The 17,223-nt window shown below is 45.1% G+C and overlaps 1 protein-coding gene across 1 annotated transcript; it reads left to right on the forward strand.

Moving 5' to 3' along the window:
- Positions 1 to 8,988: 8,988 nt before the first annotated feature.
- On the forward strand, positions 8,989 to 10,570 carry LOC123074770 (protein DOG1-like 3). The gene has a single exon (XM_044497524.1). It carries the CDS (start codon positions 9,432 to 9,434, stop codon positions 10,308 to 10,310), a length of 879 nt encoding a protein of 292 aa, XP_044353459.1. The 5' UTR covers positions 8,989 to 9,431; the 3' UTR covers positions 10,311 to 10,570.
- The last annotated feature ends 6,653 nt before the right edge of the window (positions 10,571 to 17,223 follow it).

Genomic DNA, 17,223 nt, shown 5'->3' on the forward strand with positions numbered 1-17,223 from the left:
TTATAGGTAGATGCATTAACGACAAGGACGAGGCATGTCACATGTGTGTTCCTGATCTTTGTGTTCTCAAGAGTGCTATATTAGGAGATAAACAATACAACTTGGGGGCCATTGTTGCACGTAGGTTGCATAATAACAATATTAATGGAGATTTGTTCGGTGGAATTTACGCAACCCGTTTAGCTAATTTTCTTGAGGTACCCATACATGGAAATGATATGGAGTTGCCTCCTACTTATCTAGATCATAATGCTAAGGTTCGTCATCAGTTTGTTGAGAGGAACGAACAGTTCCTCCAATACCAACTAATCTTTGACAAGCGTCACATTGTCCATGTTGCTCTCCCTGCTCCTGGCTTCTTTGACTTTCAGGCAAAAAGGAGATATATTATAAGCAGGGAGGAGGCGAACGAGTATGAGAAGAGGACGGAGGCAGCTCGCCTCCAAGATGCAGCTCATGAGGCAATAGCTGCTGCATCTTAGTATGACCCCAGCTACAACTTTGATCCTTGGGCATAGACCAACTTAGACCAAAAGCCTAAGCTTGGGGGAGTACGTATTTCCCACCGACATTACATTCATGTTCACACACTCACTCTAGTTGTCGGTGCTCATACTTTTTCATTGTACTATCCATGCTAGTTTATTTTCTTTTCTCGCTTTCTTCTCGTGTGTTTGAAAAACCTTAAGAAAAACAAACAAAAAATTAGTTGTAGCTTTCAGCTAGTTTACTTTCCATGCCTGTAGTAGTAATAATTAAAAAGAAAACCCAAAAAGATTTCTCGTTCTTCTTTTGCTTGTTGGGAACTTTCCCATGTAAATAGTTTTATTTCTTTTCTTTTCTCTGGGGGACGAGAGGACAAGACCATGATAAAAATGTTAAGTGGCTCTCATATGCATTATTGTTGATTTAACCAAGAGCCCATATTACCTTGCCTTCTCCCTTGTATTAAATGCTTGCAGATTCCAGCTTAGTCCAATGCACCTTGGTTCAGGGTTTTCCGTTTCCGAAGACTAGTAAAATAGGCGGATTCTGGAACCCCAAGGATTCAACGGTATATGGATATGGAAAATATATGATTTCCGATCTTAGCGGGAAAAGGCGGGGGGTGCCGAGTGGAAGGGACGTCGCTCAACGGATAAAAGTTACTCTAGGGCACTATTATTATTTTTCACACCGTTCGATCGTGCGAGTGAAAGGCAATAATGACGATATATGATGGACTGATTGAGATGAGAGAAGCTGGTATGAACTCAACCTATCTTGTTTTTGTAAATATGATTAGTTCATCGTTCCTAATTTAGCCTATTATGAATAAAACATGTTTGCAATGACAATTAGAGATTATAATTGCTCATGCCATGCTTAATTTGCTAGGAGTTTATAATGGTTTACCTTGCGTGCCAACATGCTATTAAAATGGTTATGATGTGGTATGATAGGGTGGTATCCTCCTTTGAACGATTCGAGTGGCTTGACTTGGCACATGTTCACGCATGTAGTTGAAACAAAATCAACATAGCCTCCACGATATTTATGTTCATGGTGGATTATATCCTACTCACGCTTGCACTCAGTGTTGATTAATTTTAATGCATGTTCATGACTGTTGTCGCTCTCTAGTTGGTTGCTTCCCAGTCTCTTTCTAGCCTTCACTTGTACTAAGCGGGAATACTACTTGTGCATCCACTTACATAAACCCCAAAGTTATTCCATATGAGTCCACCATACCTTCCTATATGCGGCATCTACCTGCCGTTCCAAGTAAATTTGTATGTGCCAAACTCTAAACCTTCAAATGAAACTCTGTTTTGCATGCTCGAATATGTATCAACTAGGGCCGTCTGTATCTCCCATGCTAGGCGGGTTATTCTCAAGAGGAGTGGACTCCGCTCCTCACTCACGAGAAAATGGCTTGTCACCGGGATGCCAAGTCCCATGCTTAAATTAAAATAATTGCAAACAAAACTCCCCCAGGACTGTTGTTAGTTGTAGGCACCCGTTGTTTCGGGCAAGCCATGGATTGATGCTTGTTGGTGGTGGGGGAGTATAAACTTTACCATTCTGCTTGGGAACCGCCTATAATGTGTGTAGCATGGAAGATATCGAGATCTCTCGGTTGTTATGTTGACAATGAAAGTATGCCGCTCAAAATATTATTTATCTCTATTTCAAAATCAAGCTCTGGCACCTCTACAAATCCCTGCTTCCCTCTGCGAAGGGCCTATCTATTTATTTTTATGTTGAGTCATCACCCTCTTATTAAAAAGCACCAGCTGGAGAGCACCGCTATCATTTGCATACATTATTATTAGTTTATATTGAGTATGACTATGACTGGATCTCTTTTATCATGAATTACAATGTTTAGTCAGCCCTTGATCTTCAGAGGTGCTCTGCATTTATGTTTTCCGGTCTCAGAAAGGGCTAGCGAGATACCATCTTGTTATATCATATTATGATTGTTTTGAGAAAGTGTTGTCATCCGAGATTTATTATTATTGCTCGCTAGTTGATTATGTCATTGATATGAGTAAATATGAGACCTAAGTGTTATTGTGAATATGGTTAATTCATAATCTTTGCTGAAAACATGAATGCTGGCTTTACATATTTACAACAACAAGAGCAAACAGAGTTTGTAAAAGTTTTTCTTTATCACTTTCAGTTTGTCAACTGAATTGCTTGAGGACAAGCAAAGGTTTAAGCTTGGGGGAGTTGATACGTCTCCATCATATCTACTTTTCCAAACACTTTCGCCCTTGTTTTGGACTCTAGCTTGCATGATTTGAATGGAACTAACCCGGACTACCGCTGTTTTCAGCAGAATTGCCATGGTGTTATTTTTGTGCAGAAATAAAAGTTCTCGGAATGACCTGAAACTTCACGAAGAATATTTTTGTAATTAATAAAAAATACCGGCGAAAGAATGAAGACCAGGGGGCCCACACCTTGTCCACGAGGGTGGGGGCGCGCCTACCCCTGGGCGCGCCCCCTGCCTCGTGGGCCCCCTGGTGCTCCACCGACCTCAACTCCAACTCTATATATTCACGTTCGGGGATAAAAAATCAGAGAGAAGGATTCATCGCGTTTTACGATACGGAGCCGCCGCCAAGCCCTAATCTCTCTCAGGAGGGCTGATCTAGAGTCCGTTCGGGGCTCCGGAGAGGGGAATCTGTCGCCATCGTCATCATCAACCTTCCTCCATCACCAATTTCATGATGCTCACCGCCGTGCGTGAGTAATTCCATCGTACGCTTGCTGGACGGTGATGGGTTGGATGAGATTTACCATGTAATTGAGTTAGTTTTGTTAGGGTTTGATCCCTAGTATCCATTATGTTCTGAGATTGATGTTCCTATGACTTTGCTATGCTTAATGCTTGTCACTAGGGCCCGAGTGCCATGATTTCAGATCTGAACCTATTATGTTTTCATGAATATATGTGAGTTCTTGATCCTATCTTGCAATTCAATAGTCACCTATTATGTGTTATGATCCGGCAATCCCGAAGTGACAATAATCGGGACCACTCCCGGTGATGACCGTAGTTTGAGGAGTTCATGTATTCACTAAGTGTTAATGCTTTGGTCCGGTACTCTATTAAAAGGAGGCCTTAATGTCCCTTAGTTTCCAATAGGACCCCGCTGCCACGAGAGGGTAGGACAAAAGATGTCATGCAAGTTCTTTTCCATAAGCACGTATGACTATATTCGGAATACATGCCTACATTACATTGATGAACTGGAGCTAGTTCTGTGTCACCATATGTTATAACTGTTGCATGATGAATCGCATCCGACATAATTCTCCATCACTGATCCAATGCCTACGAGCTTTTCACATATTGTTCTTTGCTTAGTTACTTTACCGTTGCCACTGTTACAATTACTACAAAACTGCTACTGTTACTTTTGCCACCGTTACCGTTAATTCCATACTACTTTGCTACTAAATACTTTGCTGCAGATATTAAGTTATCCAGGTGTGGTTGAATTGACAACTCAACTACTAATACTTGAGAATATTCTTTGGCTCCCCTTGTGTCGAATCAATAAATTTGGGTTGAATACTCTACCCTCGAAAACTGTTGCGATCCCCTATACTTGTGGGTTATCAGGGTTCCCCTCACATAGAGGAGAAAGTGAATGGTGGAAATGCGGATCTAGATCTTCTCTCTCTTTCCCCCGCAAAACTAGCAAGAATCCATGGAGGGATTGAGAGATAGAAAGCTCCAAGAGGTCAACAATGGTGGGGGAAAAAGCTTGCAAGAGGATTGGGGTTGAAGGTGGAAGAAGGGGGTATAAATACCCCCAAGAAAAATGTGGCCGTTGCACACAGCCGCCACCCCGGGCACCCAGACAAAAGGGGTCCGGGCACCCCGACCCAACATAGAAAAAGGCATACAACCCCGGGAACCCGGGGGCAAAACCTCGGGCACCCGCACACACATGGAAAGAAACAGGGCAGGGGGCCGAGCACCCGGGGGTCCCAACCCCGGGCACCCGGAGGGGGCCGAGTAGAGGTGGCGGAGGAGCCCGGGCACCCGGGGTGATCAGAGGAGGAGAGGGAGCACCCCGGATGACCCCGGGCACCCAGACGGTCAGAGAGGTCACTATGAAGGGGCTCGGGTGACCCCGGGCACCCGCACTAGGCAGAGAGATGCGGGAACTGGTAAAAATGAAACAGACACAACTTTTGCAAACAAACTCCGAATTTGATGAAACCAAGTTTGTTGGAAAGCTAAAGACAAGGTCTAAAACAATCTTGATATAAATATCAAGAAATAGCAATTGAGAAAATACCCAAACTAAAATGGTGAGAACCCTTTCTCAAATAAGACCGGTAAAAACTCCAACACCAAAAATGCAAAAAAAAGATGCATAGAAAATCGGTTTTCGATGGAATAGAGCTTGTCATGAAGATAACCACAAGACCTAAAACCTCACAAAGATAAAACCAAACAAGAACCAAGAAATATGTGCCAAGAATGCAAAGGTTTGAGCTCTCTACGAATGATACGAATAAGCTACTCACTCGAGAGCCCCCCGTGATAGTACGGCTACCGATCCTATAATCCGGTCTCCCAACGAACTCCATGAGACCAGTAAAATAGGAAACCCATCAAGGAAAAACCTTTGCCTTGCACATAATCCATTTGATCTAGATGATGAAGATCTTGACCACCTCAAGTTGGACCACCTTTCTTGATTGCGTTGGCTTGATGAAGACAAGTAGATTGCTCCCGCATACTCCACTATGGGTGATCCACTCTTCGGCGCATCTTCACAAGTCCATTGTCACCACAATGGACGGCGAGCTTCAAGCATGCATGATCTCTTCTTGATGCTCCACTTGAACTTGCACACCGCAATCTTGATGTCGATCACCGCTTGATGTCATCCGCCATGGGTTATATGATATCTTCCTTTTGATGCACGACCATGGAAACATGCCTAGCCCCACAAACAACTCTCACATAGACCACGGGTTAGTACACAAAGCACAATGGACAATGCTTACCATACCATGAGATCACTTGATCCCGCTTGGTACATCTTCTACGCTTTGTTTGTTGATCAACTTGAATCACTCTTTGTACTTAGTCTTGATCAACCCTGTATCTTTCCAACTCTCTTCATTAGGATGATGTCTTGAAGGTAAACATGAATGTTCACACAATATTCTTCTTCTTCAAGACATGCTTGCAATAGTCTCAACTCTCACGTGACCAATTTTTGGATAATAGCACCTTGGTCAACACATATTCTTCTTCTAATAACCTTGAAACCAACAAATGGTCTTCAATCAATACCTACGGACAAACACTTCAAATATAACTCAAGGCAACCATTAGTCCATAGAGATTGTCATCAATTACCAAAACCAAACATGGGGGCACCACATGTTCTTTCAGCAAGGTAAATGAGTATAATGATCTTTTTTGTGGGGAATAAGTACCATGGTCTAGATTGGTTGAGATGATATGAAATGACTGGCAACAATCTCCACAGTTTTTTTGGGTGATCGGAACATTATTCTCAAGTAACATTCAAAAGTATATTTTTAAAGGGTGCATTCAAATATCAATTTTTCATTCAATATTTCATAAACATGCATGAAAAGAAAAGCCAATTTGAATGTTCCTTGTGCATGCTAGATATGTAGGTCAATCTGCAAAATATCCACCGGTTGGAGAACAGTCAAAACAATAAAGTTGAACCTAATTTAGATACTTTGAAGAAAGAATTTGATTCTTTTTATGCAATTTATGAGCGAACTCAATTCTAAGAGTACTTAAGAGTAGTCACACATTTTTGCACAACTTCAAAAACTATGTGTCGGTCTCCCTGCATTATACGACATCAGCAATATTCCATATTTCTATGTAATTTTAGCTGAGGTGATGTTGCGCTCTCGGTAATTCAGAATGTCAAGCACATAGGACCAGACAACAAGTTTTTATGCACACCGAAGAAACTACATACTCGTTTTTTTGGAAAACAAAACAAAAACTTGACATCAGATAAGTAAGACACCAAAAAGCCATGGGTGGATGATGATGCAAGCCTGCTGTGAGCCACAAACCCGTGAAAGTCCACACCGACTAAAAACACTTTCCCATTTTAGCTATATTTAAGTTGCCTGGAAATTAATTTTGGGCCAGTCAATTTTTGGGCCATTGAATTCTGCTTTAAGATTCATGTACCTTTTTCTTTCTAGGTTAGTCTGTGTGTTGTCTTGGGCTTTTTCTCGCTTACCCCATATTCGAGCCAATCGATTCTTTAACGGCCCGAAGCCCATTCCAGTTCGACATAGCCTTCTTCTTTCTCCTTTTTTTTGTTTTATGTTTTTATGTGTTTTACTTTTACTTTTTTATTCTCTTTATTAGTTGTTTTGTTTTGTTTTGTGGGTATTTTTAGTATGTTGGATGAGTGTAAATATACATACAAATACTATATAATATGTGCCAAAATTTTACTATTATATGATTATTCTTTATATATTACAAAAAGAGGACTACTAGGCGCCGGCCCTAATTTCGGTCGGCCGGCTGCAGCCGCACAATTTCCTACAACATTTGCCGTTGGATCTCCCCCAGTAGGTACGTCATCTTCCTCTCCTTTGCCTTTAGATCTCTCCTCCCTGTTTTTCCCCGCTCCTCCTCACCTGTAGCTCCTCCACCGCCCCCTCCTCTCGGTGACTGTTCCTCCGCTCCTCGCGGCCCAGTGGTCGGTGCTCTCCTCCCTCCCACTCCTCCCCGCAGTGATGTTGTGATGATGCTACATGAAACTGATGACAAGAACTGGTCGCTGCTCGCAGCTTTGCCTCCGATGATCGAAGCACTGACCACAACGATTGCAACTCCGTCGTCCATGGTTGCAGCTTCGCCCATCTCTATGCATCGGCTCTCGTTGCCTCCAGTTGCAATTCGACGTCGGCTGTCGCTGCTAGCATGCAGCTCCCATGACCGCCCGTTGCAACCTTGTTTTGCTAGGTTGTAGCAAAACCAATTGCCGGTGGTAGCATCCCCGGCCACTGGCCCATCGGTCGTAGCCAAAAAACTTGTCGAGCCACCGTGCGCCATTGCAGCTCCGTCGTTGCCACTTGTTGCACTACTGCACGCGGTTGCAGCACCACGTCCTACGATTGCAGCTTTTACGATGACAGGTTTCAACAAATCTGCCGCCTGTCATGTCAGCACTGGGTTTGTAGCTCTGTTGGTGCTAGTTCCATCAATTCTAGAGGCTGGTTATAGCATTTCCAACAGCCGTTTGCAGCTTTGCCGCGGTCGGTTACAGCTCTAGCGATGGCCGGTTCTAACATTGCTGGTGCCCCTGGTTGTAGCTCTTCTGACTGCTGGTTCTAGCATTTCTGGTGCATGGTTGCAGCTCCACCGATGGTCGTTCCAGCAATAAAAATGTCGCCCACGTCGCAGGGTCCAGTGTGTCGTCTCTAGCGCCGGCGTCTGACCCGCGGCGACATCGCTCTTCGCCTTCGACAGCTGCAGTGACTCAGTGCGCGTAGCTAAGAGGAATCAGGCTCGTGTGTGCTCTATGAAGAAGACGATGGTGTGGGGGAGAAGACGACCGAGGGAAACGAGTGGTGGAGGTTCACGTGCGTAGTGATAAGGTTTGACCCCTTTCAGGATAACGCACAACCGCATGATCTGTTGGTATCCAACGCAGCGCGGTCGGCGTGCTGTTTTCAAACATTTTCCTTACAAAAAGTGCAATTTCAGTGCAAATTGTGTGCTAGTTTTCTTCTTCTTAAAGGAAATACCAATGCCAGTAATTCATTATATTTTACAAAACTTCATTATTTTGATATTATTTTAATGTTTATTTCATTTTCATTTTACTTTAAGGGTAATACCAATGTCACCAATTCATTGGTTCTTAGATTTTTGTTTTGAAATCACTTTTATATGCTTATTCTTGCATATTTTTAAAAAAGCGCAATTTTTATGTATATTTTGTGCAATTTTTGTTACTCTTTGCTTTAGATTTTGTTATCCATTTTCTTTTCTTTTAAAATGGTAATACCAATGCCGGTGCAATTTCGTGCACTGTTGTGCGCAAGTTTTTAAAGGTTTTTCTTATCTTAAAGGGTTTCATTGTTTTAATTATTTTAACCTTTTGTTTTGTCTCTTCTAAAAGGGTAATTTTGTTTCATTCTTTTTGTCACAAATTCATTCTTCCACAGAAAACTTCATATTTTTTTATTTGTTTTAGATTTTATTACATTTTTTATTTTTTTATTTCATTTTTAAGGGCAATACCGATGTCACTAATCCATTACTTTTTAGAAAACACTTTCTTGCGAAAATTTCACTAGCATATATTTATTTAGCCAGGTAACAAATTAGCCCGACTCAATTTGCCTATGTGTGAGGCCTTTACGTGGTTGGCTTGCACTTCACAACCATGCAGTATGGCCGGCCTGCCCTGTACTCGATGGGAGCATCCAACGCGTCAATTTTGAAGAAAATAAAATTGGCTGATACAAATTCATGTAAGTCAATTCTGATAGAAAACCGACTTGCCCAAATTATGTTTTCAGGCGACTTGTCCCTAGCTAGTCCAAAACTTTCCTGCAGCCGCGGGGAGCTCTTCCGTTTCTGGTCTGTTTCGCACCACCAGCCGATAAGGATCCATCCATGCACGCCACATCAGAAGCTTAATTCTCCTCATTACCGTCAAGAGAGAGCCATCACCACACCTGGTTCACCTCCTGCCTAGTACTACAAGAAATAAACAAACCACAAGAACCATACTAGAAGAATCTAGAGATTCAGAGCATAGGAGAAGACAAAACTGGTGCGAGGAGCAGGGCGTGTACATAGGAGGAGTCACACTGGCGTAGGCCAGCCTTGCTTACTCACAAGTCAGTCCCGTCACTCCCTGTCGCGCGCGAGAGACCAGATCGCCATGGACATGGCACGCTACGTTGCGTTCCACCAGCAGTGGATCGCGGGCCAGCAGGCGGGCCTCCGCGAGCTCGCGGAGGCGGCAGCCAATGCCGCCGCCGAGCGCGCCACGGACGCGGAGCTGAGGGCCGTGGTGGAGAGGTGCATGCGCGGGTACCAGGAGTACGCCGCCAGCCGGCGTGCCATGGCGCGCGAGAACGGTGCGGCCTTCGTCGCCCCGCCGTGGTGCACGGCGTTTGAGAACTCCGTGCTCTGGCTCGGGGGCTGCCGGCCGTCGCTGGCAATCCGGCTGCTCTACTCCATCTCCGGCGAAGGCCTGGAGGAGGACATCGAGGAGTTCGTCAGCGGCCGCGGTCGCGGCCTCGCAGAGGAGATGGGCCTCATCGGGATCACGGCCACGCAGCTGCAGCAGATCAATGATCTCCACCGCTGCACGCTGCGCGACGAGGGTTACCTGACGGAGCGCCTCGCGAGTCTGCAGGAGAACATCGCCGACCGGCCGCTGCTTCCGATCGTCCGGGAGCGCGCCGCGGCGGCGGCAGCATTAGTCGGCCAGGGCCGGAGCGCTAAGCGCGACGACATTGCCGGACGGCTCGCGGCAGCAGAATCGTCAGGAGGACTCGCGGCCGAGGTGGACGCGGCGATGGAGAGCTACTCGGCCGGGCTGGCCAGGCTCCTGGAGGAAGCGGACGAGCTACGCATGTCGACGGCCAGGGCACTGGCAACGGAGATATTGACGCCGCGGCAGGCGGTGGAGATGCTGGTGGCAGCCAAGCAGCTGCACCTGGCGGTGCGCGACTGGAGCCGCCGGAAGGAGGAGGGCGCCCAGAACGCGCGTCTGCCGCGCGCAGCCGCAGCGACGACCGCCCCTTCCGGCTGAACCCCATGACAGGCTCGCCATTCCTCAACTAGCTTGCTTTGCCGCTCCAACATAAGTGTACACAGTCTGAATAATCTGTTTATTCTGGATTTTTAGATATTAGTATCGTTGTTTCTCTGCCATTATATAACCTGCCTGCACAAACTGCATGCTTGTGTTCTAAGTTGAAGTTCCTCCTACTACTCCTGTCCAATACAGTAGTATATATGTATCCGTAACTAGTTTCTTGTGTGCTTGCAGTTGCATATGTTCGCTCTCTAGTCTGATCCGTTCTTTTTTTTATAGTAGTACTAGTTTATTCATAATTCCTTGGATTGGAATCCTGAAGAGCGGAGGAAATGGGGCGGACGGGAACTGCGAGACGAGAGGAGCGGTTAGTTTATCGACTTCCGTTTCCCGTCGCTGTCGCCCACGGCGCACCGGTGGCGCGACGCGCTCTGGGGGTGGCGCCAGGTCCGCATGGCCCGGTGTCGCTCGCCGGCTCGCGTCGCGCGGCGCGCGGCGCGCGTCGTTTGGTTTGGTCGCGTACGGCGTGGCCGCCGCATGGGCGAAGGAGCCGCGCGTGCTTGCGCATGCTGGACGCGTGGGCCGTGGAGCATGCAATGCGTTCTGTTCTAATCTGATCGGCGGGGGCGGGCACTGGTCGCGGCGTGCTTCCTGCTGACGGACCGCCGAGGAGTGTCAGCCTAGCTGCTGATGGGAACAGGGCGGCGCCGGTAGGCTTTTGAGACGGGCTACACCGTTCGATGGCGTTGGAGGCCGTTTTCTTTTTACCATTTCTTGAGTCAGATCTGATCCTGGTTCGAAGAAATTTCGGAATCTGACCGTTTTTCTACCGTCGAGGCCATCGGGTATACAAGCCTACCGTCAAGGTTCGTGGCGGTAGACAACTTATCCACGAAACAACCTCGCCACGAAACAGGCTCGCGCTAGCCGGTAGGCATGTATAAGCATTGTATTTGATATTTTAGTTTTTTACAGTAGGGTGTGCACCCCTACCGTCAAGGGCCTCGGCGGCAGGCTATTATACTCTACCGTTATTGACCCCCGTGGTAGGAAAAGGATCAAATCTCAAAAAAAAAGTCGGAATCAGGGTCGAAATGGTCAAAATACCAAAATTAGACACCGTCGGAGTATCTACAACCGAATTGAATTTCTCAAGGGTCTGTCTAGAACTCAGTCGGCTGAGACAGTCTCAGTCGAGTGACGCCAGGGTAGTTTTTTCTAAAAGCGGCACGGCAGGATGCGACAAACGGCGGTGAAAAATGTTGCAACAGTACGACAACAAATGCCACAAACCGTTCTAACTAAAATGGTACAGTCGTCAATGAAGGATGTTGCAACCAGCGAGATGGCGTGCTACAATTGATGAGGAACGGCATGCTACAACCACCAAGACGGATGCTACAATCTGTAAAAAAATATTGCAAATGATGGGACAAAATGCTGCAAGGTCGACTGAGATATAAAAAATATATTATAAATGATGGAACAAAATGCTGCAAGGTCGACTGAGACTTGGTTAAATTTCAGTTGACTGAGTTTTAGGAAGCCCGATTTCTCAAACCCTCTTCGAATATCCCATCGTCGTTGGCTGCACAAAAAATAAAAATGAAATAATTCAATTAGATTTCTTAAACGGCGCCTGCTACGAATGAACTAACTTGTGTCCTACAGAAATCAGTCGGCTCGTCGGTCGGCGGATCCTTCCCCTGCGTAGTCGTTAGATCCAGTCAACGCAACTCCTAGGTCATCGTCCGCGCGCCGCATCAATGTGTAGAAGACTAGGTTTAGGCTGTGTAACACGTAATACATTGATTGGATGCACTAGGCATGTATATATCATGTACAAGAGAGGCCATGACTTCAGCTATACATATACCTAGGAGGTGGGCCCATGACAAAATATTACAAGCACAAATATATTCAACACACCCTCACAGTCAAAGCGTCGCCAGAGACACAGAGACTGAAACGAAACTCCTCGAAGATGGAAGTGGGCAGTTCCGTAGTCAGCATATCGGCGAACTGTTGTGCGGTCGGAACATGGAGAACCCATATGCGTCCAAGGGCTACCTGTTCACACACAAAATGGATATCAAGCTCGATGTGCTTCATCCGATGATGATGAACGGGGTTGGCGGAAAGCTACACAGCGGAGATGTTGTCACAGTAGACAACCGTGGCCAGTGAGACGTCGTGATGCAACTCCTGGAGCAACTGTCGAAGCCAGGTGCACTCGGCGACGGCGTTAGCTACCGCTCGGTACTCTACCTCCGCGCTAGAGAGCGACACCGTGGGTTGTCGTTTGGACGACCACGAGATCAGGGAGGGACCAAGATAGACGCAATAGCCAGAAGTGGAGCGACGTGTATCGGGATAGCCAACCCAATCAGCATCGGAGCAGGCCACCATATCCATGGAAGGAGATGCCATCAGTGTCAGCCCAAGAGACATCATGCCACGGATATAGCGGAGCATCCGTTTCACGAGGTTTCAATGGGAGTCATGAGGAGCGTGCATGTGGAGACACACCTGCTAAACGACATACTACAAGTCTGGTCTGGTGAGCAGCAGATACTGGAGAGCACCAACAGTGGACCGATAGAACAGGGCATCCGACGCAGGGGAACCATCCAGAGCAGAAAGCTTGGCCTTCGTGTCAACAGGAATAGCGACAGGGTTGCAGTTGAGCATACCGACACGCTCAAGCAACTCATGTGCATAATTCTATTGATGAAGAAAGAAGCCGTCAGCTCTCCGAGCGACCTTGATGCCAAGGAAGTAATGTAGAGCACCCAAGTCCTTGATGGCAAACTCATCACGCAACCGGAGAGTGATCTGCTGAAGAAGTGATGCAGTGGATGCCGTTAGGATGATGTCATCGACATAGAGCAGCAAGCAAGCAGTCGTGTCGCCATGAAGATAGACGCACAACGAGGCATCCGAGCGGGTAACGCCGAAGCCTAGTGTGCGAAGAAAACCAGCAATGCGTTGGTACCAGGCACGGGGCGCTTGCTTGAGGCCGTAGAGAGACCTAGACAGCAAGCACACATGGCCAGGATGAGTGGCATCGACGAACCCGGTGGGTTGCTCACAATAGACTTGCTCCACAAGATGGCCATGGAGAAAGGTGTTGGAGACATCCATCTGATGAACCAGCCAGCCGTGAGAGACCGCAAGCAGTAAGACAGTGCGGATCGTGCTTGGTTTGACCATCGGTGCAAATGTCTCAGTGAAGTCGACTCCAGCATGCAGACGAAAACCACGGACCACCCAGCGAGCCTTATGGTGCTCAAGAGTGCCATCCGAGCGGTTCTTATGGCGAAAGACCCACTTGCCGCTGATGACATTGGCGTGACGGGGCCGGGGAACAAGTTTTCAGGTGCGGTGATACGTCTCCAACATATCTATAATTTTTGATTGTTCCATGCTATTATACTATCTGTTTTGGATGTTTTATATGCATTAATATGCTATTTTATATTATTTGTGGGACTAACTGATAACCCATAAGTATAGGGGATCAATTGTAGCCTTTCTCGATAAGTAAGAGTGTCGAACCCAACGAAGAGCTAAAGGTAGAATTTATATTCTCTCAAGTTCTATCAACCACCGATACAACTCTACGCACACTTGACGTTCGCTTTACCTAGAGCAAGTATGAAAGTAGAAGTACTTTATAGGTGTAAAGGGATAGGTTTGCAAGATAATACAGAACACGTAAATAAAAGCTAGGGGCTGTTTAGATAAATAAACAATTAAGTTAGTGTAGAGAACTTTTTGTCACAAGAAAGTTATTTGTCCCTAGGCAATCGATAACTAGACAGGTAATCATTATTGCAATTTTATATGAGGGAGAGGCATAAGCTAACATACTTTCTCTACTTGGATCATATGCACTTATGATTGGAACTCTAGCAAGCATCTGCAACTACTAAAGTATCAAGTCCTCTTTACTCCCATACGCAAACAACCTACTTACTCAAGTTTGTGCTTCTGTCACTCACGCCACCCACCATAAGCGAATCATGAACATATTGCAAACTCTACAGTGAGGATCCCTCACGCTTGCACGACACGTAGAGCACCATGCATGGGACAGCACCGATAATAAAACATACAACTCAAACCAATCACGATCATCAATCAACCAATAGGACAAAACGGATCTACTCAAACATCATAGGATAGCCACACATCATTGGGAAATAATATATAGCGTTGAGTACCATGTTTAAGTAGAGATTACAGCGGGTAAAAGATAGGTTACATTGCTGCATAAAGGAGGAGAGAGTTGGTGATGACGGCGGCGAAGTTGTTGGTGTAGATCGCCGTCACCATGATGGCTCCGGCGGCGTTCCGGCGCCACCGGGAGAGAGGGGAGAGAGGGGAGAGAGCCCCCTCCTCTTCTTCTTCCTTGACCTCCCCCCTAGATGGGAGGAGGGTTTCCCCTCTGGTCCTTGGCCTCCATGTTGGCGGAGGGGCGGGAGCCCCTCCGAGATTGGATCTCTCTCTCTGTTTCTGTGTTCCTGTTTTTTGGCCTTTCACCGTTTTTTAAATTCCCGGAGATCCGTAACTCCGATTGGGCTGAAATTTTAACACGATTTTTATCTGGATATATTGCGGCCGAAGAAGGGCACCAACCACCTTACGGGGTGGCCACAAGCCTCCCAGGCGGGCCCAGGGTAGGGGTGTGCCCCTAGGGCTTGTGGGCCCCTCGGGCATCGTCTCGCGTTGATTCTTTTCCAAAAAATCACATATATTCCCAAAAAAATCTCCGTTAGTTTTTATGGCGTCTAGACTTCGTTTGGTATGGATATTCTGCGAAACAAAAAACATGCAACAAACAAGAACTGTCACTTGGCACTGGATCAATATGTTAGTCCCAAAAATAATACAAAAAGTTGTCAAAAGTATACGGAAGTTGTAGAATTGGCATGAAACAATCAAAAATTATAGATACGATGGAGACGTATCAGAGTCCCCAAGCTTAATTCCTGCTCGTCCTCGAGTAGGTAAATGATAAAAAAGATAATTTTTGATGTGGAGTGCTACCTAGCATAATCTTGATCATATAATCTATTCATGGCATGAATATTAAGACATGAGTGATTCAAAGCAATAGTCTATAATTTGACATAAAGACAATAATACTTCAAGCATACTAATAAAGTAATCATGTCTTCTCAATATATAGTGGCCAAAGAAAGTTATCCCTATAAAGTCATATAGTCTGCTATGCTCCATCTTCATCACACAAAGTATTTCATCATGCACAACCCCGATGACAAGCCAAGCATTTGTTTCATACTTTTAAAGTTCTCAAGCTTTTTCACTTTCACGCAATATATGAGCGTGAGCCATGGATATAGCACTATAGGTGGAATAGAAGGTGGTTGTGAGGAGAAGAAGAAAAGGATAAAGTCTCACATCAACTAGGCAAATTAATGGGCTATGGAGATGCCCATCAATTGACGTCAATGCAAGGAGTAGGGATTGCCATGCAACGGACGCACTAAGAGCTATAAGTGTATGAAAGCTCAAACTAAAAACTAAGTGGGTGTGCATCCAACTTGCTTGCTCATGAAGACCTCGGACATTTGAGGAAGCTCATCATCAGAATATATGAGCCAAGTTCTATAATGAAAAATTCCCACTAGTATATGAAAGTGACAACACAGGAGACTCTCTATATGAAAAACATGGTGCTACTCTGAAGCACAAGTGTGGTAAAGGATAGTAGCATTGTCCCTTCTCTCTTTTTCTCTCATTTTTTTGTTTTGGGCTCTTTGGCCTCTTTTTCTTTTTCTTTTTTTGACTCTTTGGCCTCTTTTATTCATTTAAGTCCGGAGTCTCATCCCGACTTGTGGAGGAATCATAGTCTCCATCATCCTTTCCTCACATGGGACAATGCTCTAATAATGATGATCATCACACTTTTATTTACTTACAACTCAAAATTACAACTCGATACTAGAACAAAATATGACTCTATATGAATGCCTGTGGCAGTGTACCAGGATTGGCAACGATCTAGCATAGCAAAGATATCAAAAAACGGACAAGCCATGAAAATATCATGCTAGCTATCTTACGATCATGCAAAGCAATATGACAATGAATGCTCAAGTCATGTATATGATCATGATGGAAGTTGCATGGCAATATATCTCGGAATGGCCATGAAAATGCCATAATAGGTAGGCATGGTGGCTATTTTGAGGAAGATATAAGGAGGCTTATGTATGATAGAGCGTATCATATCACGGGGTTTGGATGCACCGGCGAAGTTTGCACCAGCTCTCGAGCTGAGAAAGGGCAATGCAAGTGTAACATCCCAATTTTCAATTTGGATGTTAATAATTAGATTATTTATATGCATCCATGATTTATGCATTTTCCCCATTGTTTTCCATTTGAATCTGATCCAAGGGACTTTGAGCAACTCAAGGACCACAAGAGAGAGTTGGAAGTTTCCCTAAATTCCACTTTTGAATTTTTGAATTTGGAATTTGGATCAAATTTGGTTTCACCAAAATTTACTTCCGTTATTTAAAAATAAAATAAAGAGAGAAGATAAAAGGACTTCTTAAAAAAAGGAAATATTGGAAATTTAATTTGAAATCAAAATATATTTTTTGGGTTTGATTTGCAAATTATTTTGATGCAAATTTTATTAGCATAGCAAAAATGTTTTTATTCTTTAAACTTTGCATTTTAGGCCGAACAAATGTTCACAAGGTCATATATAAGACCATATTACTATGTGAATTTTTCTGTGATTTTTAGGCTTATTTTTGTTTGTATTTTCAATGTTTTAAAGCTTCTAAAAAAATAGAAGACGATTTTGTAAAAAAAATTAAGCCGCACCCGCCAGCCGGCCCAGCCCCAGCCACCAGGCGAGGCCACG

Source organism: Triticum aestivum, chromosome 3D (genome assembly GCF_018294505.1).
Source record: "Triticum aestivum cultivar Chinese Spring chromosome 3D, IWGSC CS RefSeq v2.1, whole genome shotgun sequence".
In the NCBI taxonomy this organism is placed as follows: domain Eukaryota; kingdom Viridiplantae; phylum Streptophyta; class Magnoliopsida; order Poales; family Poaceae; genus Triticum; species Triticum aestivum.